The 27,983-nt window shown below is 34.3% G+C and overlaps 1 protein-coding gene and 1 non-coding gene across 2 annotated transcripts; both read left to right on the top strand.

Annotated features, from left to right (window-relative positions):
• The first annotated feature begins 207 nt into the window (after positions 1 to 207).
• LOC130977618 (small nucleolar RNA R71) lies at positions 208 to 311 on the top strand. Its single transcript, XR_009085304.1, has one exon. It is a non-coding gene; the product is annotated as a small nucleolar RNA R71 (small nucleolar RNA).
• A 13,953-nt stretch (positions 312 to 14,264) lies between these two features.
• LOC130974387 (brefeldin A-inhibited guanine nucleotide-exchange protein 2-like) lies at positions 14,265 to 23,730 on the top strand. Its single transcript, XM_057899256.1, has 11 exons — positions 14,265 to 15,851; positions 17,134 to 17,451; positions 17,627 to 17,972; positions 18,067 to 18,489; positions 18,582 to 18,874; positions 19,295 to 19,568; positions 19,776 to 20,281; positions 20,842 to 21,163; positions 21,290 to 21,671; positions 21,834 to 22,516; positions 22,736 to 23,730. The coding sequence occupies exons 1-11, from the start codon at positions 14,623 to 14,625 to the stop codon at positions 23,339 to 23,341; spliced, it is 5,382 nt and encodes a 1,793-aa protein (XP_057755239.1). The 5' UTR covers positions 14,265 to 14,622; the 3' UTR covers positions 23,342 to 23,730.
• The last annotated feature ends 4,253 nt before the right edge of the window (positions 23,731 to 27,983 follow it).

Below are 27,983 nucleotides of genomic sequence, written 5' to 3' on the forward strand. Positions count from 1 at the left end.
CCTTTCTTCTGAGGTACCCCATTATTCACGGAATTCCTCTCAGATGTGTACATGAACTGGTTATTTGCAACCATGTCAATGAGCTCTTGAGCCTCTTCAGGCGTTTTCTTCAGGTGAATAGATCCACCTGCAGAATGATCCAATGACATTTTCGAAAATTCAGAGAGACCATAATAGAATATATCTAATATGGTCCATTCTGAAAACATGTCAGATGGACATCTTTTGGTCAACTGCTTGTATCTTTCCCAAGCTTCATAGAGGGATTCACCATCTTTTTGTTTGAAGGTTTGAACATCCACTCTCAGCTTGCTCAGCTTTTGAGGAGGAAAGAATTTATCCAAGAAGGCAGTGACCAGCTTATCCCATGAGTCCAGGCTATCCTTGGGTTGTAAATCCAACCATACTCTGGCTCTGTCTCTTACAGCAAAAGGGAAAAGCATGAGTCTGTAGACTTCAGGATCAACCCCATTCGTCTTTACAGTCTCACAGATCTGCAAGAACTCAGTTAAAAACTGATAAGGATCTTCAGATGGAAGTCCATAAAACTTGCAGTTTTGTTGCATTAAAGCAACTAGCTGAGGTTTCAGCTCAAAGTTATTGGCTCCAATGGCAGGAATGGAGATGCTTCTTCCATCAAATTTGGACGTTGGCTTTGTGAAGTCACCAAGCATTCTCCTTGCATTATTATTATTATTATTTTCGGCTGCCATGTCTTTCTCTTGTTCGAAAATTTCTAAAAGGTTGCTTCTGGATTGTTGTAATTTAGCTTTTCTTAATTTCCTCTTCAGAGTCCTTTCAGGTTCTGGATCAATCTCAACAAGAATGCCTTTATCCTTGTTCCTGCTCATATGAAAGAGAAGAAAACAAGAAAAGAAAGAGGAATCCTCTATGTCACAGTATAGAGATTCCTTTATGTTAGTAGAAAAAGAAGAGGTAGAAGAATGAATAAGGATTCGGATTTTTGGATGAAGAGAGGTAGAGAGAAGTGTTAGTAACTAAATAATTAAATAGAAGAGGAAAAGAGAAGAGAGATTTCGAAAATAATTTTTGAAAAGGGGTTAGTAATTTTCGAAAATTAGAGATAAATTATAATTTAAAATTTAAACATGAAACAATTAATTAATTAAAAATAATTTTTGAAAAAGAGAGAGATATTTTCGAAAATAGAAGAGGGAGAAGTAGTTATGTGGTTTTGAAAAAGATGAGAAACAAACAAAAAGTTAGTTAGTTGATTGAAAAAGATTTGAAATCAAAATTGAAAAAGATAAGAAGATAGCAAGTTAGATAAGATATTTTGAAATCAAATTTTGAAAAAGATAAAATTTTTGAAAAAGATCAAATAAAAGATAAAAAGATTTAGTTCAAAAATTTTGAAATTAATTACTTCACTAACAAGAAACTACAAGATAAGATTCTAGAATTTAAAGATTGAACCTTTCTTAACAAGAAAGTAACAAACTTCAAATTTTTGAACCAATCACATTAATTGTTAGCTAATTTTCGAAAATATGATATAAAGACAAGAAAAAGATTTTGAAAATATTTGAAAAAGATTTGTTGAAATTTTCGAAAAATAAAAATAATGAGAAAGATATGATTTTTGAAAAAGATTTTGAAAAGATAAGATTTTTAAAATTGAAATTTTGACTTGACTTGTAAGAAACAACTAATTTTAAAATTTTTTTTGACCAAGTCAAACCAAAATTTCGAAATTTTGGAGGAAAATAAGGAAAAGATATTTTTTTGATTTTTGAATTTTTAAGGAAAAACACAAAAATGACCCAAAACATGAAAATTTTGGATCAAGACACAAGATGCATGCAAGAATGCTATGAATGTCAAGATGAACACCAAGAACACTTTGAAGATCATGATGAATATCAAGAACACAATTTTGGAAAAAAAAAATTTTAATGCAAAGAAAACATGCAAGACACCAAACTTAGAAATCTTTAATGCATGGAAAATATGAATGCAAAAGTGCACATGAAAAACAACAAACAACACAAAACAAGAAATCATCAAGATCAAACAAGAAGACTTATCAAGAACAACTTGAAGATCATGAGGAACACTATGAATGCATGAGATTTTCGAAAAATGCAAGAAAAAATTTTTAAAAAACATGCAATTGACACCAAACTTAAAAATTAACACAAGACTCAAACAAGAACACAAAATATTTTTTATTTTTATGATTTTCTAATTTTTTTGTATTTTTATTTTAATTTTTTTTCGAAGATAAAGTTAAGAAAAATGAAAAATAAAAGAAAAATTTTGAAAAAGATTTTTGAAAAGAAAATTACCTAATCTGAGCAACATGATGAACCGTCAGTTGTCCATACTCGAACAATCCCCGGCAACGGCGCCAAAAACTTGGTGGACGAAATTGTGATCAATGTTCTAACTATTTTGAGATGAAATCATTCTTATGGCACTGGTTGAGTCCACAACTCCGTTCAACTAACCAGCAAGTGTACTGGGTCGTCCAAGTAATAAACCTTACGTGAGTAAGGGTCGAATCCACAGAGATTGTTGGTATGAAGCAAGCTATGGTCACCTTGTAGATCTCAGTCAGGCGGATTAAACATGATACTTGATTAGATTCAAATAATAAAATAGAAATAATAAAAGGGATAGAATACTTATGCAGATTCATTGGTAGGAATTTCAGATAAGTGGATGGAGATGCTGTATGGCTCAAGGACGCCTGCTCTCCTACTGCTTCTACTCAATCCTTCTTACTCCTTTCCATGGCAAGCTTTGTATAGGGGTTCACCATCAGCGGTGGCTACTTTCAATCCTCTCGGGAAAATGATCCTATGCGGCTGTCACTCGCACGGCTAATCGTCTGGAGGCATCACCCATGGTTGATGGCTACATCCCATCCTCGCAGTGAAAACTAATGCTCACGCACTCTGTCACAGTATGGCTAATCACTGGTTGGTTCCCGCGCCTACTGGAATAGAATCCCTTGATTCTTTTGCGTCTGTCACTAACGCCCAGCACTTGCAAGTTTGAAGCACGTCACAGTCATTCATTACCGGAATCCTACTCGGAATACCACAGACAAGGTGAGACTTTCCGGATTCCCAGGATCCTACTCGGAATACCACAGACAAGGTGAGACTTTCCGGATCCTCATAAATGCCGCCATCTATCTAGCTTATACCACGAAGATTCTGTTGGGGAATCTAAGAGATACACGTTCAAGCTCTGTTGCATGTAGAACGGAAGTGGTTGTCAATCACGCGCGTTCATAAGTGAGAATAGTAATGAGGGTTATCTAACTCATCACATTCATCATGTTCTTGGGTACGAATGAATATCTTGGAATAAGAATAAGAGAGATTTGAATAAAAGAAAATAGAACTTCATTAATACTTGAGGTACAGCAGAGCTCCACACCCTTAATCTATGGTGTGCAGAAACTCCACCGTTGAAAATACATAAGTAAAAGAGGTTCAGGCATGGCCGAATGGCCAGCCCTCTCCATGATCAAGTGACCGAATATTCAAGGAGATTAAAATGTCAAAAGATGTCTAATACAATAGATAAATGTCCTATATATACTAGACTAGCTACTAGGGTTTACATGAGTAAGTAATTGATGCATAAATCCACTTCCGGGGCCCACTTGGTGTGTGCTTGGGCTGAGCTTGATCTATCCACGAGCTGAGGCTTCTATTGGAGTTGAACTTCGAGTTATGACGTGTTTTGGGCGTTCAACTCCGGATCATGACGTTTTTCTGGCGTTTAACTCCAGACAGCAGCATGTACTTGGCGTTCAACGCCAAGTTACGTCGTCATTCTTCGAATAAAGTATGGACTATTATATATTGCTGGAAAGCCCTGGATGTCTACTTTCCAACACCGTTGAGAGCGCGCCAATTGGAGTTCTGTAGCTCCAGAAAATCCATTTCGAGTGCAGGGAGGTCAGATTCCAACAGCATCAGCAGTCCTTTTGTCAGCCTTCTTCAGAGTTTTGCTCAAATTCCTCAATTTCAGTCAGAATTTACCTGAAATCATAGAAAAACACACAAACTCATAGTAAAGTCCAGAAATGTGAATTTAACATAAAAACTAATGAAAACATCCCTAAAAGTAGCTTAAACTTACTAAAAATTACCTAAAAACAATGCCAAAAAGCATATAAATTATCCGCTCATCAGTAGGATAGCTCTGACGGCAATACAGTGACTTGGAAGGAGTCGAAATTGAGGAAGAAGTGATTTGAAATGATGGAAGATAATGGAGGATGAGAAGGAACAGAAGAAGGAGGGTTTTTCTTTAATTATTAAAATTAAAGTATAATTTTATTATTAAATGTAATGTTGAGACCATTTTGAAATAAAAAAAGGTTATGGATGATTTTGATTTTAATTCCAAATCTTAGAGACTAAAGATAGTCATTCTTTGACCTGTGAATTGCTTTACAACGTGTGGCACACAAGTTTAGTGTTGGAAGCCTTTAATGCAAGCGTTAAAGAAGATTAGGAGAACGAATCCTCTATAGTGAGATAAAAACTAGACAAGGTCCAGCTCTTGATCGTTTATATTCATTAATTTAAAATCAACAGCTTAAAATTTTATAAATTAAAAAAATTTAAACTCTACAGACATTTCTTTCTTGAGTTCTTCTTCTTTTCCCTTCTTCATCTTTTCCATGTCCACTGTAATATTCTGATTATAACTTCTATAAAATCAATTTTTTTATAATTTCTTATTTTTGAAAGATAATAATTTAAATGATTTTATCATAATCCAGTATATTTCTTCAAAAACATAAATCTGCAACTTTAATATAAGGATAAAAACAAATCATTTTGATTATAGACCCAGTAATTATGTTATATACAAAGAAGTAAAAAGCTTCCAACAAGAGGACACCATAGTTGCATAAATATATTATAAAACTCTCCACCAAATTCATCAGACATAGTCACACACCAACACTAAGTCAAAAATAATAGAAAGATTTAATTTTTCATGTTCAACTCTAATAATATACTCACAACAACACCATCCTTAATGGAGTTAAACACGCACAAACCATCCAAAAAAAAGAAGAAATAATCACCACTGTTAGCAATCAATAATAACAATATAACATTGAGACTTGGAATAAAGGTCAATGGGTCACTGCCACATGAGGAGAAATTGTGGAAGTGGAAAGGTAATACATCATTCAAAATAAAAGTGATGCGATGTAGAAGAAAGGATTTTACAGTTTATTAGATTTTGAACTATTAATTTAACTCAACAGATATAAACAGTCAAGAGAAAAGAAATGAAAAAGAAAAAAGAAAAAGAACTCAAGAGTCAAGAAAGAGATATCAATAGTGTTTAAATTATTTAATTTATAAAATCTTAAGCTGTTGATTTAAATTAATGAGTACGAACGGTCAAGATTTAACACTGGATCTTATCCAATTTTTATTTCACTAAAGAAGATCCGTTCCTGAAGATTAAGGCGAAAATAAGTGCAGTAACTTGTTCTTTTTTACTGTATTGGCAACATGGTCATTTTGATTCCTAAATCGATATACACTAACATTGTCTCGAACCAAGAACATCGTAACATTCAAACTTAAACCACTATGAATATGAAATGCATAAACTTCAAGACAAGAGAAATTAAAGGTTGACCGAATGGAATAACGTGTGGCGAGAGAACAATTCCGCTGTTGACTCCTGGTGAGGGAACGTGTTATGAGTAAAAGGGAAAATAAGAGAAAAAATATTGTAACAAACTCCAAAATAAATGAGGTACGGACTACTAATGATGATGAGGAGTTGGTTATGCAAGAAGGACAAACGTCAGACAATGTGCAAATTTAGAATCACAGAAGGAGCAACAGAATGAGAGCTACAAATAGGAGGCTGAGGAATTTTTCGTAGTAGCTGAATGTCGTATTGTCCCCTCCCCCCCCCCTTTTTATAATATACCCCCCTTTCTATAATTGTCTCTTATTCCTTCTCTTGGAATTGTTTTGACTTCTCTTCTTCTCTCTTTTTCAGGTCCTTGACATAGAGAATTTCTACTGCATATTCTCTACATCCTCATACTTATACTCTTTTCTTATTTCTTAACTTGACTATATTTCCTTGCTTCTCCATGTAATTGCTTCATACCTTACTTGTGGTTACATTAATACTGAATTTCTGCTGCTATTTCATTAATTATTGCTGTAATTTGTTGTTAAATAGTTGATTCAATACATTACACCCTTCTATTAGTGCTTTCATTGTCCATGGCAGTGGCTAACAACACAAGAATGAAGGGATTGGAAGCAAATGTGAAGCGTTTATTTCAATTGATGGAGTCGATGATGGAGGAAAATAGGGCTGAGTGTGCTTGCATGAAAGAGGATACATATATGAAAATTGGCGCGATCTAAGCTTCAATCTCTCCATTGGCCAGTGAACGTACATTCAGCCACTCCGCTTCCCATGAGCCACTCCATGGTGGGAACTCATGTCTGGATTCTCCATGGCATACTGGTCCTCAACCTCGAAGGGTGAACTTTGAGCTTTTAAAATTTGATGGAACTGATGCTTTAGGGTGGATATTTTCTGTTAATCAGTACTTTGATTTTTTCTGCATTCAGAGGAAGAACATATTGGTTTGGCTGCTATGCACATGATTGGAATGGCGATTCTGTGGTTTCAAATGTCCCAATGCACAACTCAATTTTGCTTTTGGACACAGTTAAAGCGTGCCATCGAGATTGAATTTGGATAATCCATGTTTAAGTCCCCACGAGAGCTTTTGTTTAAGCTTCAACAGTAGGACACCGTTACTGAATACTACTAAGAGTTTGTGGCACTGGTAAATCGAACGAATATTAAACCAGCAGATGCCCTCTGTGATTGTTTTATTGTTGAAGGTTGATATCAAGCGGGAAGTCAAAGCTCGGTGCCCTCTTTCACTCATGCAGGCTGTGAGTTTGGCTAAGCTTTACGAAGATAAGTTTGTAGCAAGCCAGAAATCCACAATGGTTCATAGTTCTTGTTGCTCTCAATTCGCCACTTCTCCCTCCAACCCTCAACTCCGACCTTCCTCTCGTAACCCGCTTCTTCCCTTACTCCCTATGTCTACATAGAAAAACCCCATTAATACAAATCAAAACCCTATCAAGAAGTTACCTCTAGCTGATATTCAAAATCGGCGAAAGAAGGGATTATGTTTTTGGTGCGACGATAAATTCACACCAATCACAAGTTTCCTAATCTCCATTTTATGCTCCTTCAACTTGAAGGTGAGGACGAGGGTTGGGGTGAAGAGCCTCCCATGGACGACGCGAAGGAAACGAAAGTGTTGTAGTAACTTAAACATGAAGTGGTGGAACACCATCTATCTTATAATGCAATGCACGATACCTCAGGTCTCGCTATGATCCGTATGAAAACTTTTATCAATAGTTTCGAGGTTCATACTTTGATCGATGGTGAAAGCTTTGATAACTTCATACAACCAAAAACTGCTAAATTCTTAAATCTCCCTGTGGTCCCTGCCACAGGTTTTAAGGTGATCGTGGGCAATTTCGACGTGATTGAGGTGGAAGGTTACATACCTTCTCTAGAAATATTCATGCAAGGGTGCAAAATTAGGATCCCAAAAGTTTATGTTCTTCATGTTGCTGAAGGTGAATTGGTGATTGGCACTACATGGCTTTAAGACTTGGAAAGCTCACATCATGGATTATGATTTCTCATTCCTTTGTTACTTGCATGGAGGACAATTTGTGACAATCCATGGCAAAAAACCTTCTACTCCTTCTTTTACCCAGTTTCATCACATCCGGCGCCTAATGAACACTAATGTTGTGGCTGCATCTTTTACATTAGAAGTGCATGAATTGATGTCCACAGTGCTAACCCATTTCCATTATCCGAGGACATAGACAATGAACTTGCCCTGCTTCTTCACAATTATGCTAGAGTTTTTGAACCACCCACAAACTTACCACCACCTCGTGAGCATGATCATAGCATTTCTCTAATACAGGGTGCGCTTTTGGTTAAGACTCGACCATATCACTACCCCCATAGTCAGAAAGAGAAAATTGAAATCATGGTACAACAAATGTTAGATGACGGGATCATCCAACCAAGTAAGAGTCGATTTTCTTCACCTGTACTTGTTAGAAAGAAAGATGGTACTTGATAATTTTGCACTGATTATAGAGCTCTTAATAATATTTCTATGAAAGACAGTTTTTTTATTCCCATAGTCGATGAATTGTTAGATGAATTATATGGAGCTAATATTTTTTCCAAGTTGGCTTTGAGGTCGAATTACCACCAAATCTTGGTTAAACTCGAAGACAGACATAAAACAGCTTTTTGAACACATCAAGGCCATTATGAATGGCTTGTCATGCCCTTCTGCCTCACTAACATGCCAGCCACCTTTTAAAGCCTTATAAATGATGTGTTCTGCTTATTTTTATGGAAATCCGTGCTCATTTTCTTTGATGATATACTTGTCTATAGCTCTTCTTGGGAATTGCACTTGCAGCACCTTGAACTTGTATTGTAGAAATTGGCGCAAGAGTACAAGCTATTGAGGATTGGCCACAGCCTCAAACTGTTAAACAACTGAGAGGTTTTTTGGGCTTAGCTGGCTACTATAGATGCTTCATCAAAGAGTATGCCTCTGTGGCGGCACCTCTTACTGATATGTTGAAAAAGGATGCCTTTTATTGGGATCACAAAGCTGAAATTGCATTCAAACAATTAAAGGATGGAATTATTTCTCAACCGGTGTTGGCTCTACCAAATTTTGATCAACCATTTGAACTTAAAACTGATGATTCGGGAGCTGGTGTATGGGCTGTATTGATTCAAAACAAACATCCTATTGCTTATTTTTTTAAAAAAAAATTGTCATCTTCAATGCAGAGGCAGTCTGTGTTCATTAGAGGCTTTTATGCTATCACCGAAGCAATTGCTAAGTTTTGTCATTATTTACATGGGAAGAAGTTAATTATTCGGACAGACCACCAGTGCTTAAAAGCATTGATGAGATAGAATCTTCATACACCGGAGTAACAAAAATTGTTGCACAAACTACTTGGGTATGATTTCAAAATTCACTATAAACCAGGTGGTAAAAATATGGCTGCAGATGCTCTCTGACATCATTTTTTTGTTGCATGGTTTGCTTCCACTTTGGATTGGATGTAAGCATTACGTGATAATGTTGAAAAAGATGAAAAATTGAGAGAGATTATGGCTCAATGTTCTACTAATTCCCAAGTTGACAACAATTATAGCTACAAAAATGGGATACTTCTATGGAAAAACAAAGTTGTGGTACCCCTTAATAGCAGTTTAGTCCAGTTAATCTTGAAGGAATTTCATGACAGTCCGGTGGGGGGACATTCAGGCATTGCTAAGACAGTGGAGCGCATTTGTTCCCAATTCTATTGGCCTAATATGTAGAGGGTGATCCGTGACTATGTGCTTTGCTGTCCCATATGTCAAAAGGCCAAGATTGAGATACAATTACCAGCTAGTTTGATGCATCCTTTTCCCATTCCTTTACAAGTTTGAAAAGACATTTGCATGGATTTTATCACTTACTTGCCACCTACTCAAGGTTACTTGGTCATCATGGTTGTGATTGATTGTTTGACGAAGTTCACTCATTTTATTGCTTTGTAGAGAGACTTTGATAGTAAGAGTGTTGCCGTGGCATTCATCAAGAATATTGTCAAAATGCATTGTTTACTAAAATTGATCGTTTTGGATAGAGATAAAATCTTTATTAGCAATTTTTTTGCAACAATTATTCAGATTAAGGGCACCAACTTAGCTATGAGCTCCGCATATCATCCCGAACAGATGGCTAGATAGAGGTTACATCTTATAACCACTTATTTTTATTCTTGTGTGTATTATTCTCTTCCTATGATTGTAATCTTTGATTTGTTTGATTCTTTATGTCCATTATTCCATGTATACATGCATTTATATGATTGAGACCATCATTTCATTTAGGTCACTCACCCAAATAGCCTTACCTTTTATCTTCCATTGTTAGCCAATTTTGAGCCTATGCTAAACCCATTTGTTCTTAATTTTAGCACATTACAAGCCTTAAGTGAAAAATAATAAATGTCCCTTATTTGGATCTTTGATTAGCTTAGGCTAGTGAGAGTGTTTATCATCAAGTTTGGGAGAAGTGGGAACATTAGTTGGGATAAAGGTGTGTCTTTGTATTTTGTTGAAAATATTGGGAATTGAGTACATACTCATGTGTTAATTAAATGTTTAAACCATATGCATTGATACCTTTGTATATAATTACATCAAAAAGAAAAAAAAAGAGAAAAACAAAAGAAAAATAAAAGAAAAAGAAAAAGAAAGAAAAAGAAAGAAAAAAGAAAAGCAATAAAAAGGGGACAAAATGCCCCAAAGTAAAGTTCAATAAAAATCAATGCATATGTGTGGTAATCAAAAGAGAATGCATGAGTATGTGAAAAAGTGAAGAGTTGGTAGTTGGGTTAGCACTTAAATTGCATAGGTTGTCATAGGTTAGGTGGGAAGCTTAAGTTAATCAAAAATTCAAATTTCAAGCTCACTTGACCATATGCATCCTACCTTGGCCCTAGCCCCATTACAACCTTGTGGAAAGACCTCATGATACTTGTATGCATGCATGAAATAATTGTTGATTGTTAGATGAAAAACAAATATTGGAAAGCATGATTAGGGGAGAATTGAGTGAATCAACCCTATACACTTGAGCGACTAGAGCGGATACACATCCAGTGAGGGTTCGATTGCTCAATTACATGTTTTCACTATGATCATCCTTTTTCTTGTAAGTTTGTAAAAATCTTCAATAACTCAATTCAATTGTGGATTTAATTTGATTGCTACTGCTTTAGCCCTTGTGCTTGTATATGTTCTCTTGGGAATTGATTTGTTTTGACCAAGTAGTTGCATTCATTTAGATAGTTGCATTTAGGTAGATTGCATTTAGATAGTTTGTTGCGGTAAATGAATGTTGATACCCTCTGTTTCTTTCTTGATTTTAGCATGAGGACATGCTTGGTTTAAGTATGGGGAGGTTGATAAGCCCCATTTTTAAGGTTTATCTTGTGTTGATTTTAGGAGATTTTTTCACCTTTTCTCATATTTATCCAATGAAATAGCATGGTTTTTATTATTCTCCTTTATTTGTGCTTAAGTGTGAAAACGTACTTTTTAGGCACTTAAATTGGTGATTCTGAATCACCTTAATTCCATTCAATGCCTTGATGTGTTTGTTGAGTGATCTTAGGTTCATGAGGCAAGTATTGAATGGAAGAAGTGAAGAGAAAAGCATGCATAGTGGAGAATCCATGAAGAAACAAGGATTTGGGATGCTGAGATCGACGCGCACGCGCAGCAGACGCGCACGCGTGGAAGTAAAGTCGCATGGCGACGCGTACGCGTACATGATGCGTACGCGCAGATAGCAAAAAGCCAAGCGACGCGTACACGTGACCCACGCATACGCGTCGATGCTCGCACGTGACTTCATTAAAGTGAAAACGCTGGGGCAATTTCTGGGCTTCCCATGCCCAGATCCAACTCATTTCTGAGCCTATTACATACAGAATTCAAAGGGCGATCAAGAGACATTAGCACATAGTTTAGTTTTTTTTTTTTGTGATTGCACATAGTTTAGTTTTGATCATGCTTTAATAATTTCTAGAGAGAGAAGTTCTTTCTTCTCTCTAGAATTAGGTTAGATGTAGATTATGATTTCTTAGATCTAGGTTTAATTCATGCTTTGATTTACTTTTCCTCTCTAATTTCTTGTTCTTCTACCTTTGCTTCTCTAGTTTAATATTTTACTTCTTGTAATTATTTACTTTGTTGTTGATGCACTCTTATTCCTTCTATTTTCCTTTTAATGCAATTTATGTTTGATTTTCTTTATTATTGATTTGAGTTGTTGTTGTTAATTCCTTGCAATTAGTAGTTGTAGATTTATATTTCTTGCAATCTTGTTTACTTTCCTTTTGTGCCTTCCAAGTATTTGACAAAATGCTTGGAAGGATGCTAGAGTAGATTTTTCTCCTCTTGGATTGAGTTGAGTAATTAGTGACACTTGAGTTATCAAACTCTCTTGTTGATTGATAACTGGAAGTTGCTAGTTGACTTGAATGCCACTAACTCTAGTCTTTCCCTAAGATTTGACTAGGACTTGTGAACTCAAGTTGATTATCCCCACTTGACTTTCCTTCATAGTTAGAGGTTAACTAAGTGGAGCAATGGACAATTCTTATCACAATTGATGATGATAATGAGGATAGAACTTCTAGTTCTCATACCTTGCCAAGAGCTTTCTTAGTCGTTATTTTATTTCTTTTGCCATTTACATTTCTTGTCTATTATTCAAAATCCCAAAAAAATACAATCTCTAGCCAATAACAAGAACACTACCCTGCAATTTCTTGAGAGATGACCCGATGTTTAAATACTTCGGTTTATTTTTATTGGGGTTTATTACTTGTGACAACCAAATTTTTTATTGAGGAGTTGTTTGTTGGTTTAGAACTATACTTTCAACGAGATTTCATTTGTGAAATTCTTTACCGACCGACAGTTTCTGTTCATCAAGAATATCTTAGAGTTTATGAAGAATTATCCTCATTTCACCCTTGAGGAAGAGGTTGATGTTAAAGAAAAGGGGTAATGTTATGAGTAAAAGGGTAAATAAGGAAAAAAATAGTGTAACAAACTCTAAAATGAATGAGGTACGCACCATTAATGATGATAAGTAGTTGGTTATGCAAGAAGAACAAATGTTAGACAATGTGCAAATTTAAAATTACAGAACAAGCAACAAAATGAGAGCAAAAAATAGGAGGCTTTTTTGGTAGCTGAAAGTAGTATCGTCTGTCTCCCCTTTCTAAAAGTGTCTCTTATTCCTTCTTTTGGAATTGTTCTGACTTATCCTCTTCTCTCTTTCCTAGGTCCTTGATGTAGAGAATTTCTGCTGCATGTTCTCTACATTCTCATACTTATACTTTTTTTTTTCAAGTTGACTATATTTTCTTGCTTCTCTATATAATTGCTTTATACCTTACTTGTGGTTACGTTAATACTGAATTTCTCTGCTATTGTTTCATTAAATGCTGCTGTCATTTGTTGCTAAATACTTTATTCAATACATTATACCCTTCCAGAACGACACACTAATTGCGACCTATAAACTTAGTCGGAGTCAAACGATATCAACTTAGGATTCACAAGGCGGCAAAAAATTTTGAAGTCTTCCTTCAAGCGGAAAATTTTGAAGTTCTCTTTCAAACGAAAATTTTTTATCCCGTATTGTTAATAGAATTACTGTATTTAGATTGGTCAAATACTTCATCAACTACATTTAAATTTGACAAGTGTTACTATAAATTTAGTCCAATGTATTTGACCAATTTAACCATTAATAAATAAATACCACCAGAAACGACACCTATTTTTAATAGATAAAAGTCTCTTAAAACAAATTATTTTAGTTAATTAATACAAAAACATGTCATCGAAAAGATTGGAATTTCACTCTAAATTTTTTCTTTCATTACCATAATATGACTTTAACTTCTAAAATGTACAAAAATTTACCATAAGACAAATATGCGACAAGAAAGAAAAAACTAATAATCATCATACACATTATAAACATACATGTGAATGGACCTATTTTTATGGATTTTTCACATGACCTGCATGTTTGACCTCTCTCAATTAATTTCATTTTGTTATTATACTTCCACTTCATCTCTTTAAATGTTTAAATATTAGAAAAAGAGTAATGTCATTCTTATTTTAGTAATACTACTCATTGTTTTATAACAAAAAACCATATAAAAAATATTATTATAAAAAATAGGAATGATATTACTATTTTTTAAATATTATTAGATATTAGATTATGATAAATTGACAAACTGAAGTCAAAGAAAACTTCCTAATCTCAAAACAACAGTTTACACATTTTCTTTATTTTTATAAGACAATAGTAAGTTTTGTTCTATAGTAATTATGCTACATTTAACTCAAACAAATAATGTCCCTAGAGAAAATCTTTTTGAACATTATCAACATGTAATAACTTGATATAAAATTACCTAAAACTAATTTTTATTTAGAATGACATTTTATATTCCTAGATAGATCTGCATTGCATTTGCATAGAGTCAAATCTAACTGGAAATACACACAATTACCCCCAACAATGCGTCCAATATTCCTTTGCTTAACGCGTCATTTCCAGAGCGACGGAAAGGATATTTCAGTCAATTCATGTCAAACTCCAATATCTTCCGTCATCAACTCAAATCGAATACTCTCATCTCTGTGTCTAACCCTTCTTAGTTCTTAGTTACTTCCTCAGATCAGATCCCGTAACTGAACTCAGTGACTCGCTCCCTCCGTTTTGTCTCCCCACTCACTGAGTCAACTCGTCGCCATTGACGAACCACCTTGCGAGCTCAACTACCGCAATTCCTCAGCTCATGGGAGCAAGATCCTAAGGAACCGTACACCTTCCCGAGTCGCCGCCGAACCAACTCGCCGCCGAGTCGCGAACTCGTTCGTTCTCACCAAAACTCGGGAATGGCTTCTTCGGAAGCCGATTCCCGGCTGGTCCAGGTCATCATCCCGGCGCTCGAGAAGATCATCAAGAACGCATCGTGGCGGAAGCACGCCAAGCTCGCTCACGAGTGCAAGTCCGTCATCGAAACCCTAACATCACCGCAATCACAGCAGCAGCAGAGCAATCCTCAGTCACCGGGGTCCGAAGACGGCGCCGCCGATCCCGAAGCCTCAGTCCCCGGTCCGCTCAACGGCGGCGGCGCCATCGAGTACTCCCTCGCGGAGTCCGAATCAATCCTCCGGCCTCTCATCAACGCCGCCAACTCCGGCGTCCTGAAGATAGCTGAGCCCGCCGTTGATGCTCTTCAGAAGCTCATCGCCCATGGTTACCTCCGTGGCGAGGCTGACCCCGCCGGTGGCTGCCCTGAGGCGAAGCTTCTCGCGAATCTTATCGAATCCGTCTGCAAGTGCCACGATCTCGGCGATGATGCCGTCGAATTGCTGGTTCTGAAGTCTCTTTTATCTGCAGTAACCTCAATTTCACTGAGAATCCACGGTGATTGCTTGCTTTTGATTGTGAGAACTTGTTATGATATATACCTTGGTAGCAAGAATGTGGTGAATCAAACAACGGCGAAGGCTTCGTTGATTCAGATGCTTGTGATTGTTTTTAGGAGAATGGAGGCGGATTCCTCCACAGTTCCGGTTCAGCCGATTGTTGTGGCTGAACTGATGGCGCCCGTGGAGAAATCTGATGCAGATAACTCGATTACACAGTCTGTGCAGGGTTTTATAACGAAGGTTATGCAGGACATTGATGGGGTTTTGAACCCTGCTACGCCGAGTAGCAGGGTTTCCGCATTGGGAGGCCACGATGGTGCATTTGAGACCACTACCACTGCCACTGTGGAGACCACGAATCCGGCGGATTTGTTGGATTCCAGTGACAAGGACATGCTGGATGCGAAGTATTGGGAGATCAGTATGTACAAGACTGCATTGGAAGGGAGGAAAGGGGAGCTTGTGGATGGCGAGGTGGTGGAGAGGGATGATGATATGGAGATCCAGATTGGGAATAAGCTGAGGAGGGATGCATTTTTGGTGTTCAGGGCACTTTGTAAGTTATCTATGAAGACACCCCCAAAGGAGGCGTCCGCAGATCCGCAGCTGATGAAGGGGAAGATTGTGGCCCTAGAGCTGTTGAAGATCTTGCTGGAGAATGCTGGAGCTGTCTTCAGGACTAGCGACAGGTACAATCACTTTTTTAAATGTTAGTCTTCTTTTCAGTTAGTGAAGATGTTTATTAGTTTAATTGTAGTGAATTAGTGATTGACATACGACAACCAGAAGGTGTAGTTCTGTGTTAAACATAGTACCGGGAGGTGGTAAACATGGCTGCATTTTATGGATATTAATAAAGTAAATAGCTCATTGTCATTCGGGTGCATATTATATCCATTTGGATTTTTTACTAACAAGAAGTTGTGGTAACCAAGCTGTATTTTACTAGGTGAAGTTGGATTATTTACATTTGGGGAGTAGTGCTGCTATATTTTATACAATTTAGAGAGAAGTATGTGAATGCCATATCGTTAGATCAAAGAAGTTCTTGATGGTGATTGATAATTTAGGCTTCACAAGCCCTGAGGATATTCTGAATTTTGAAGTATAAAATCCTATAGGTCTTGGGAATTCAGTTAAGAAGTATATTTTAAGGATTTTACCAGAAAAAAAAAGTCGGGGAATCTGTTGTACAAATAATGGTAGGATCTCTTACTGTTTAATTTGTAGGAAATATGAAAACAAGGAAAGGAATCTAAGAACAATGTATCGAAGAGATGCTTGGGCTTTAGGTTAAGTTTCTTGAAGATATAGGTAAAAATCAGCACTAATATAGTGAAATAGGAAATAAAAATAGTGCTTGTTTGGGTAATGAGATTATAAGATGAAGTTGTTTCTTTAAAAAATTGTTTAGGTTGTTATTTTTGGGGTTAAAAACTTGCAAATGGATTATAAGAAAACATAAAAATAACTTATAATTTATAAGCAATTTATTACTGAGTTTTTTATTTGAAGCAGAGCAATAGCATATTACTTTAAAATTACTTTTAAGTCAATATATCCAAACATAAATCCACTTTAAGATCATGCTTCCAAACTTAAAATTATTTTCATACAATCAATTGTAGAAACAAGTGGTTATACTTATAACCTATTACTGGATGATTTTGATCTCAATTTTCCAAACACATACATAGATTACATTTTCAATAACGATAATGAAGACTTAAACTAATTCCTATGACTCCTGTTATTACATTGCGATGACTTCTATTATTCCAATACAATATTCCTATTATTTTCATACCATTTAAATCACATGGCACCATACAATAATCACATGCATCGATTCTAACAAGGCATTTTGGTTGTGTATGGAGGAGGCCTGTATATTACTATTATGTATTATCATATAACTCTCTTGGATGATAGTGAAGATTTCTAATGGTTGCATTGACTTTGGTAAAGCAGGTTTTTGGATGCCATTAAGCAGTACTTATGCTTATCATTGTTGAAGAACAGTGCATCAAATCTTATGATTGTTTTTCAACTATCATGCTCCATATTCATCAGTCTGGTTGCTAGATTTAGAGCTGGATTGAAGGCAGAAATTGGTGTTTTTTTCCCTATGATTGTCCTCAGAGTTCTAGAAAATGTTGCTCAACCTAATTTTCAGCAAAAAATGATAGTCCTCCGTTTTCTGGAGAAGCTTTGTGATGATTCACAGATATTGGTGGACATTTTTATCAACTATGACTGCGATGTCAATTCGTCAAACATATTTGAGAGGTGTGAAAAATGCTTGATTTTACTTGTTCACTTTATGAATAATATGATATACTAAAACGTGGTCTCCAGATAATTCCTGATTTCTTGGATTAATTTCATACACTATTCATGCTAGTTTCAGTGTTTCTTGTTTGTTTTTTTAAGATACATAATATAATCACTATGCTCTTTCTAGGACGGTCAATGGACTTCTTAAAACTGCCCAAGGAATCCCTCCTGGTGTAACCACCACGGTTTTGCCACCTCAAGAGGAAACATTAAAGCTTGAAGCATTGAAATGCTTGGTTGCTGTATTAAAATCTATGGGAGATTGGATGAACAAACAGTTGCGCATTCCAGAACCTCTTTCATCAAAGAAAGTGGAAGCAGTTGATAATGGGCATGAGGCTGGAGGTCATCCTATGGTAAATGGGAATGGAGAAGAGTCAGCTGAAGGATCAGAAACTCATTCTGAGATCTCCAATGATGCATCTGATGTTTCCACCATTGAGCAACGCCGGGCATATAAATTGGAACTCCAGGTAAGCAATGCATAAAGTTTGGAGTAGCAAGCAGATGTCGGTTATTGCTTTTAGCTGTACATTGTCTATGAAGCTAATGCCCAGCTTATGGCAGGAAGGTATATCATTGTTTAATAGGAAGCCTAAGAAAGGAATTGAATTCCTCATCAATGCCAACAAAGTGGGTAACTCTCCGGAAGATATAGCTGCTTTTCTTAAAGATGCTTCTGGGTTGAACAAGACTCTGATTGGTGATTATCTGGGAGAAAGGGATGAAATGTCCTTGAAAGTAATGCATGCCTATGTGGATTCTTTTGACTTTCAAGGGATGCAATTTGATGAGGCAATCAGGGTTCTCCTTCAGGGATTTAGACTGCCTGGTGAGGCCCAAAAAATTGATCGAATCATGGAGAAGTTTGCCGAACGTTATTGCAAATGTAATCCAAAAGTTTTTTCCAGTGCTGATACAGCTTATGTCCTTGCTTATTCTGTGATCATGCTCAATACTGATGCTCACAATCCAATGGTGAAGAACAAGGTACGCTCAGTTAATTCGATAAATATATGCTCAGTTAATTAATTATGATAGATGCAATCGGTTATTTTCTACATGGTTCTTGAACGATGCAGATGTCTGCTGATGATTTCATTAAAAACAATCGTGGAATAGATGATGGAAAAGATGTGCCAGAGGAATACTTGAGGTCCTTGTACGAGAGAATATCTAAAAATGAGATCAAAATGAAAGATGTTGATTTGGAAACCCAACAAAGACAAGCTGTGAATCCTAATAGACTGTTGGGTTTGGATAGTATTTTGAACATTGTGATCCGTAAGCGTGGGGAAGACAGTACTATGGGGACTAGTGATGATTTAATCCGACGTATGCAAGAACAATTCAAAGAAAAAGCTCGCAAGACAGAGTATGTTCCCTAGCATATTTTTCCCATCCTGTTGAAAGCATTTATTTCTTGTCCAAGCTCATTTCTCAGATCTTGCACTCCATTTGACCTCGTTCAATGTTTGGCTCGCCTGAGAATATTGTGTTGCCATTATTCATACACCTTAATGTGTTTAAAAGCCTATCACTTCTAGAAATATTTATCTGTTGCTTTGCATGATCCATTTTATTTTGAAGTGTGGACTGTGTCCATGTTCATTGTATTTCTTGCTTTATTTTTTTCCGTAAATTCTATGCCAACTGCCTCACTTGTTTGGATCTTAAAGTTGATTTTTACTTCTTATTGAAATGTATTTGCTTTATTGTTGTTCCTTTCATAATGTTTGATACATAGGTTCTTATACTTCTTCTATTTGATGAATTTTTTGCTTTCAATTTGTAGGTCAGTCTATTATGCTGCCACGGATGTTGTAATTCTTAGATTCATGATTGAAGCCTGCTGGGCTCCGATGTTAGCTGCCTTCAGTGTTCCTCTTGATCAAAGTGATGATGAAGTTGTAATATCTCTCTGTCTTGAAGGCTTCCGCTATGCTATTCATGTTACTTCTGTAATGTCCATGAAGACTCATAGAGATGCTTTTGTAACCTCATTGGCAAAGTTTACTTCCCTGCATTCTCCTGCTGATATTAAGCAGAAAAATGTAGACGCGATCAAGGTTGGCAATAAAAATTCTATTCTAGCTGGCTCATGAACACAGTAATAAGATGGAATCTTTGTTGAGTAGCAATTGTTTGTTTTGATTTTGATACTTTCTAAAATGCTACGTGTATAAATTGTTTCCGGGACTTCTTTATGATCGAGTCCTGCCAACCTTAAGTTCTTCTGGATTTGACTTTAGACTTTTCATATGAATTGTTGATAGGTCATAGTTACTATTGCTGACGAGGATGGGAATTACTTACAAGAAGCATGGGAGCATATTTTGACCTGTGTTTCCCGATTTGAGCATCTACATCTTCTTGGAGAGGGCGCTCCTCCAGATGCGACATTCTTTGCTTTTCCTCAGAATGATTCTGAAAAAACAAAGCAAGCAAAATCAACTATTCTTCCTGTCTTGAAGAAGAAGGGGCCTGGGAGAATGCAGTATGCAGCTTCCACGGTAATGAGGGGTTCATATGATAGTTCTGGAATTGGCAGTAATGCTTCTGGAGCTGTCACGTCGGAACAGGTGAACAGTCTAGTTTCTAATTTGAATATGTTGGAACAAGTTGGAAGCTCGGAAATGAACCGCATATTTACTCGGAGTCAGAAGTTGAACAGTGAGGCCATAATAGATTTTGTTAAGGCTCTATGCAAGGTCTCCATGGAGGAATTGAGATCTCCCACTGATCCACGGGTGTTCAGTCTTACAAAAATAGTTGAGATTGCGTATGTATTACCCTCCTCCTCCTTAATCTATTCTATCTGCATGCTGCCTGAACTTTTTTTTTCTTCTGCCTGACGGTGTTTTGGTTGGGGTTATTGCAACTTTGGAGCACTGGTTTTCTCGGGAACTGCAATATCCTTTGTTGTTTATGACACTGTTGCCTTGGTTGCACTTACATTTGGCACTTGCCCTTCTTCATGTCCCATGCAAAATTATTTGAATGTTTATAAAGTTGCTCATCTGATCTAGTTTCCTGTCCTGTTCTTGTAAATATCATATGGAGTTGCGTGTAAAAATGCTATCTATTACTTTTTTGGTTTTGACCCCCAGGTTGGGATGTTAAACCAATTCACTGTGTCATTTTATTGATGAGAGCAAATTACAACTGTCCCAAAAGATGAAATTGGGAAGGTTCAACTGATCTGGGGAAAAAGTTGGGGAAGGGCATTGGGCTTATGATTCTCTCTTTAATGATTAGTTAGTTTCTATTCGCTGCTGTCTAATTTATTGTTAGTTTCTATTCGCTGCTGTCTAATTTATTGTTTGGCTTGATTGTGCACAGGCATTATAATATGAACCGCATCAGGCTTGTGTGGTCAAGTATTTGGCATGTTCTCTCGGATTTCTTTGTAACCATTGGCTGTTCCGGAAACCTTTCAATTGCAATTTTTGCAATGGATTCCTTGCGTCAGTTGTCAATGAAATTTCTAGAGCGGGAAGAGTTGGCTAATTATAATTTTCAGAATGAATTTATGAAGCCTTTTGTCATTGTTATGCGACGGAGTAGTGCTGTTGAAATTAGAGAACTTATCATCAGATGCGTCTCTCAAATGGTTCTATCTCGTGTGAACAATGTCAAATCAGGATGGAAGAGCATGTTCATGGTATGGTTGCACTTTTTTTTTTTGGTGGAGAGCACTACAATTTGTGCAGACAATGTTTTTGTTTTGACTTTGTTTGCTGAGGAATAGTATTTTCTTTCTACTTATTGCTTGTGGTCTTGATTTCAGGTATTCACAACAGCGGCATATGATGACCACAGAAATATTGTACTCTTGGCTTTTGAAATTATTGAGAAGATTATTCGTGATTACTTCCCCTACATCACCGAGACAGAAACCACCACCTTTACAGATTGTGTGAATTGTCTGATTGCATTCACCAATAGTAGATTTAACAAAGAGATTAGCCTAAATGCCATTGCTTTTCTTCGAGTCTGTGCAACTAAACTAGCAGAAGGAGACCTTGGTTTTTCATCAAGGAATAAGGACAAGGAAACTTCTGGAAAGATTTTGTCACCATCACCTCGAACAGGAAAAGAGGGAAAACTTGAAAATGGAGATTTAACAGACAAGGAAGATCATCTCTATTTCTGGTTTCCTTTATTGGCCGGTAATGATAATACTTTTGTTTAGGCATGACAGAGGAAATTTAGTTAGCTCCTTTCTTAATTTGAATGATTCGTACTGCTATCCATTTTATCTCAAGTTGTGAGAAGCTTAGCTATTCACATGTGCACTTAACACATGCTGACATGCATCTTCTATTGTGCAGGTTTGTCTGAGCTTAGCTTTGATCCAAGGCCCGAGATTAGGCAGAGTGCCTTGCAAGTCCTATTTGAAACCTTACGCAATCATGGCCACCTCTTTTCATTACCTTTATGGGAAAGAGTATTTGAATCAGTCCTATTCCCAATATTTGATTATGTACGTCATGCTATTGATCCTGCAGGAAGTAGCTCACAGATCAATGAATTGGAGATTGACGGTGAGCTTGATCAAGATGCATGGCTTTATGAAACATGCACACTAGCCCTCCAATTGGTGGTAGATCTTTTTGTCAACTTCTACAGCACTGTCAATCCTCTTTTAAGAAAGGTGCTGATACTCCTTGTTAGCTTTATAAAGCGCCCACATCAAAGCCTTGCTGGCATTGGTATTGCTGCATTTGTTCGTTTGATGAGTAATGCTGGAGAGCTATTTTCAGATGAGAAGTGGTTAGAAGTGGTTTTGTCACTAAAAGAGGCTGCAAATGCAACACTACCTAACTTTTCATTCCTTGACAGTGGAGACTCCGTGATTATAAATGATCAGCGTGCTTCAACAGCTGAAGAAGATAATGATCCTGCTGATGAGTCTAGCTCACCCAATAATTTAGAAAGCTTTAGAACTCGTCGTCTTCATGCATATTTATCTGATGCAAAATGCCGAGCTGCTGTTCAGCTTTTATTGATTCAGGTAGATTCTTATTTTCTTATCTGATTTAGCACAATAAAGTTGTGTTATCTTGGGAATATGCACCAAGAGGGAGGAAACATATGCTTCACATTATAACATATTTTGGTACATATTGTGCACTAACAAAGTTATGTGCGCCAGTAGAAACAGATGTATTCTGCTTTCTCCAAAAAAAAAAAAAAAAAAATTTGACAATATTTACTTTCTGAAATTTGGCAGGCGGTGATGGAGATATACAACATGTACCGTCCTCAACTTTCAGCAAAATCAATTCTTGTCCTGTTTGATGCTTTGCATGATGTGGCATCACATGCACACAAGATTAACAGCAATATTATTTTGCGCTCAAAGTTGCAAGAGTTTGGTTCAATGACCCAAATGCAAGACCCTCCGCTGTTACGCCTTGAGAATGAGTCCTACCAAATATGCCTCACATTTTTACAGAACCTTCTTGTTGACAGGCCTAATGAGGCCGCTGAGGTGGAGACTCATTTGGTCCGGCTTTGTCAGGAGGTCTTGGAGTTCTACATTGAAGTTGCAGGTTCTGGACAAGTATCTGAATCTTCTCGTGGTGCACAACAACATTGGTTAATTCCTTTAGGCTCTGGTAAGCGAAGAGAACTAGCTACACGCGCACCTCTCATTGTGGCTGCTATCCAGGCTATTTGTAATTTGGGAGATGTGTGCTTTGAGAAGAATCTGGCTCAGTTTTTTCCCCTTTTCTCAAGCTTGATAAGTTGCGAACATGGGTCAACTGAGGTCCAGGTAGCACTCAGCGACATGCTTAGTTTATCAGTTGGCCCTGTTTTGCTACGGTCATGTTGATTGCTTGGGTAAGATTTACCCTGCATTGAGATGTAGGATATTTTTGTCTAAATCTGTCCATATTTTTCTTCTCTTATTTTCCGTGGATTACATAACAGAAATATAGTTTTATAGTGTATGAATAGTGTATGAAAGTTAGCAGTGAGTGTGTTTAGATAATATATCTTCCACCAAGTTCTGTATTTTTATTCTTGGGCAGCAAGTTCTGTATTTTAGAGGCCTAGCTTTTCCAGTCAGAAGCAGGTTTAATGTTGTATGCTTATTGCTTACTTTTCCCGGAATTTCCCCAATTTTTTTTAAGAATGAGTTTTCCTTTTCCTGTAAAATTTAGTTTGTAACCTTATAATCTATTTTAAATGGTATTGATGTTTTATTGTTTTTATTAAGGAGTTTAACTGGGTAGTTAATTTTTCGGTCAATATTAATCAATCTTATAAAATTATTTTTTATTTTAAATTTTAATCATAAATTCTATGATTAAAAAATATAAGGTTACAATAAAAAAGTTAATTAATGGTAATTAATTAAAAATCTGTTTCTCATTTATTTTATTATAATTTGTTCAATCGTATGACTCATTTAGTACACGTCAAATTTTTGCAGCATGGAAGGTTCCAAAATATTTTTCTTTTGAAGGCCTATAAGGCTAACATATAAGAATTACTATGGCAGTATGGCCGTCTAGTTTTAATCAGAATCCAAATATGGCCAGAAAATAAAGGGATAGTCTAAAACGAGTTCAACCATTATGTGCTTATTGAATGAACCATACTTATATAGGCTATTAGATTTTATTAGATAAAAATTAAAGGCTAATATAAAACAAGAGCATTGATAGACTCTAATAAATATAGAATATCCTAGTACATAAATAAATGTTTTAAATGGTAATATTTTAATATACAATACTTTAAACGACAACAAAATTTTTTATTCTTAAATAATTAAATATAAAATATATGAGTATTTTTTATTTATTAAAATTAATTATTGCAAAAAAATTTATAATATTAAAAAATTATATTAAAATAATATTTTAAACTATAACTAACATAAAACTATAAAATCATTAAAATTTATTTTATATTACTTAATAAATAATTACATTATTATATTCAAAATTTATTAACTTACTACTTTTATTAAAGATATTATTATATAGTATAATTTCTTATAAAAATATTTTTAAAAAATAATTTATTTAAAATATTATATATAATACATAAAAATATTATTTTTTTATTTTTAATTTTTTTAGAAAAACAAAATAAATAATATAATTTTAAATATATACCTAAATAAAAAAATTAATATTTTCATGTATTATATATAACGTTTTAAATAAATTTTATTTTTACAAATATTTTAATAAAAAATTATATTATATAATAATATATTTAACAAAGTAATTAGTTAATAAATTTTAAATATAATAAACTAATTATTTGTCAAGTAATATAAAATAAATTTTATTTATTTTATATTTTTATGTTGTAGTTTAAAATATCATTTTAATATTATAAAAAAATTTGTATATAATAATTAATCTTAATGAATAAAAAAACTTATATTTTTTGTATTTATATTTTATATTTTTTAAAATAAAAATTTTTTATCTTTATATAATAAAATATGTGATAATCTTCTTATATATATATATATATATATATATATATATATATATATATATATATATATATATAGGGGTGGTAAAACGGGTCGAATTCGTCGGGTCGACTTGCCGAACTCGCTAAAAAATATGGGTTGGGTTAGAATTTGAAACCTATCAAATTAAAAAAATTCGCTAAATTATGTAAATATGTCCTAACTTCTAATTATGTGACTTTATTTATTTTATTTTATAATTTCGTATATATGTTCAAATTATGTGACTTATTTTTTAAAATAAAGATAGTTCTATTGACAAATATTATTTTAAACAAATTTATTGAAGTTAAAAATTTTAAAAATAATAATAAAAAGTTATATTATAACTTGACTATTTTTTATTTGTAATTAATTGTTTAATTATTATTTTTTAGTTAATTTTAATTAATTTTATTTTTCATAAAAAAAACAAAGTCAAACGACTAGCATTTTGTACCCACTTTAGTTGGCGGGGCGGGTTGGCCCGTCCCGCTTAAGGTGCGGGCCTAGGTGAGGCACGGCGGGTTGGGGCGAGCCGGCCCGCATTGCCACCCCTTATATATATATATATATATATATATATGGGTGGCAAGCGGGGAAGCCCGCCCCACCCCGCCTAGTGAGGCGGTCCCAAAATCCTACCCCTCCTCGCCTAACGACAGGCATAGCCTGCCAAATATCCTCTTTTTTTTTTTTACTTTTAACTATTAAATAATATATATAAAGGCATAAAAAATCTCTCCTATTTTTTACTTTTAGCTATTATAATTTCTAAAAGTATAAACAAATTATAATTTTTATATTCACAAATATTAAAGTCTTTATAATTATAAATATCTAATAAATATAAATATAAACCAAGTTTTCATCCAAAGCATAATTATAAATATTGTTCCCAAAGTAAAATAAAAATAATTTAAAACATAATTATAAATATTGTCTCTAAAACAAAATAAATATAATCCAAAACACTCAATTTTCATCTTCATTCTCTTGTAAGTTAGGTTGGGGGAAGTTGAGTTTTGGCAAAAAAAATTGTAAAAATACCCCTTGCTAAAAATAATAAGCCCGGCGGGGAAACCCACCCCGCCCCGCCAAAGCCCGTGGTTTAAGCGGTGCGAGTTAGGCGGGTTTTTGCTATTTGGCGGTCCCAATTTTTTAGCCCAACCCGCCTTTTTTGGCGGGTTACGCACACCGACCCGGCGGATTTAGGCCCGTTTGCCACCCCTATATATATTTACTATTTAGTAATTTTTTTTATATATTAAATAATTATAATCATATAATTACATTGAAATCAGAAAACATATTAAATCTATTATAGTATAACTATTTAAAATATCATTTTTATATAATCTTTTAATATTATAAAATAATTTTGCATAAAAATTTTGTGGGTTTGGCAAATTTTTTTAATTTGACCGGTTTCAAATCCTACTCCGATCCACCTTTTTTAGCGAATTCGGCGGGTCGGCCCGACGGACTCGATCCGTTTTGCCACCCCTAATATATATTAAGAAGATTATCACATATTTTACTATATAAAGGTAGAAACTTTTTGATCTAAAAAATATAAATTAAATAAATACAAAAAATATAAATTTTTTTATTCATTAAGATTAATTATTATGCAAATTTTTTTATAATATTAAAATGATATTTTAAGCTATAATATAAAATATAAAATAATTAAAATTTATTTTATATTACTTGAGAAATAATTAGATTATTATATTTAAAATTTATTAACTAATTAATTTATTAAATATATTATTATATCATATAATTTTTTATCAAAATATTTGTAAAAGTAAAATTTATTTAAAAAATTATATAAAATATATGAAAATATTAACTTTTTTATTTAGGTATATATTTAAAATTATATTATTTATTATGTTTTTCTAAAAAAATTGAAAAAAATAAAAAAGTTAATATTTTCATGTATTATATATAATATTTTAAATAAATTATATTTTTAAAATATTTTTATAAAAAATTATATTATATAATAATATATTTAATAAACTTAGTTAGTTAATAAATTTTAAATATAATAATCTAATTATTTGTCAAGTAATATAAAATAAAATTTTAATTATTTTATATTTTTATGTTAGTTATAGTTTAAAATATTATTTTAATATAAATTTTTAATATTATAAATTTTTTTTGCAATAATTAATTTTTAATAAATAAAAAATACTCATATATTTTATATTTAATTATTTAAGAATAAAAGATTTTGTTGCCGTTTAAAGTATTGTGTATTAAAATATTGCCATTTAAAACATTTATTTATGTACTAGGATATTCTATATTTATTAGAGTCTATCAATGCTCTTGTTTTATATTAGCCTTTAATTTTTATCTAATAAAATCTAATGGCCTATATAAGTATGGCTCATTCAATAAGCACATAATAGTTGAGCTCGTTTTAGACATACCCGAAAATAAAGGTCAAAAGCTAAATCTCTGATCCAGTTTCAAACTTGCAGTCCTGCGTACGGATAGCTCAACATGTTGAAAACTTGAAACAACGTTATTGTATTTGTAAACCTATAATCTTATCAAATTTAATTTGCCGGCATTAAAGTTAGATTGACTTAAATACTTAATACTTTTCAACCAAACGCCAAACAAGACCTAATCAAATCTCAATTAGAACGAACCAGTTCAACCTAATAAAAACTAGAGTCGCTATTATATTATCATGGTGTTTATGTAGACTAAAAATTAAGGTAATATCTTTTTTATATTTTTGCTATAATTTTTAATTTTTCTTTTTAAAATGAAAAATATTTTCAAATATTTTAAAAAATATTATTAAAATTATATAACTACTACAGTAATCGTAATAATAGACATGTAATAAAATATCTTGTCCATATATTCTATGCTCTATGCAGTTTACCAAAAATAAATTCATGATCTGCTACTTTATATATATAGACGAAGTGATACCACCTTGCCTCAAAGAAAATGTTCAACCATG

Source organism: Arachis stenosperma, chromosome 4 (assembly GCF_014773155.1).
Source record: "Arachis stenosperma cultivar V10309 chromosome 4, arast.V10309.gnm1.PFL2, whole genome shotgun sequence".
Lineage (NCBI taxonomy): Eukaryota > Viridiplantae > Streptophyta > Magnoliopsida > Fabales > Fabaceae > Arachis > Arachis stenosperma.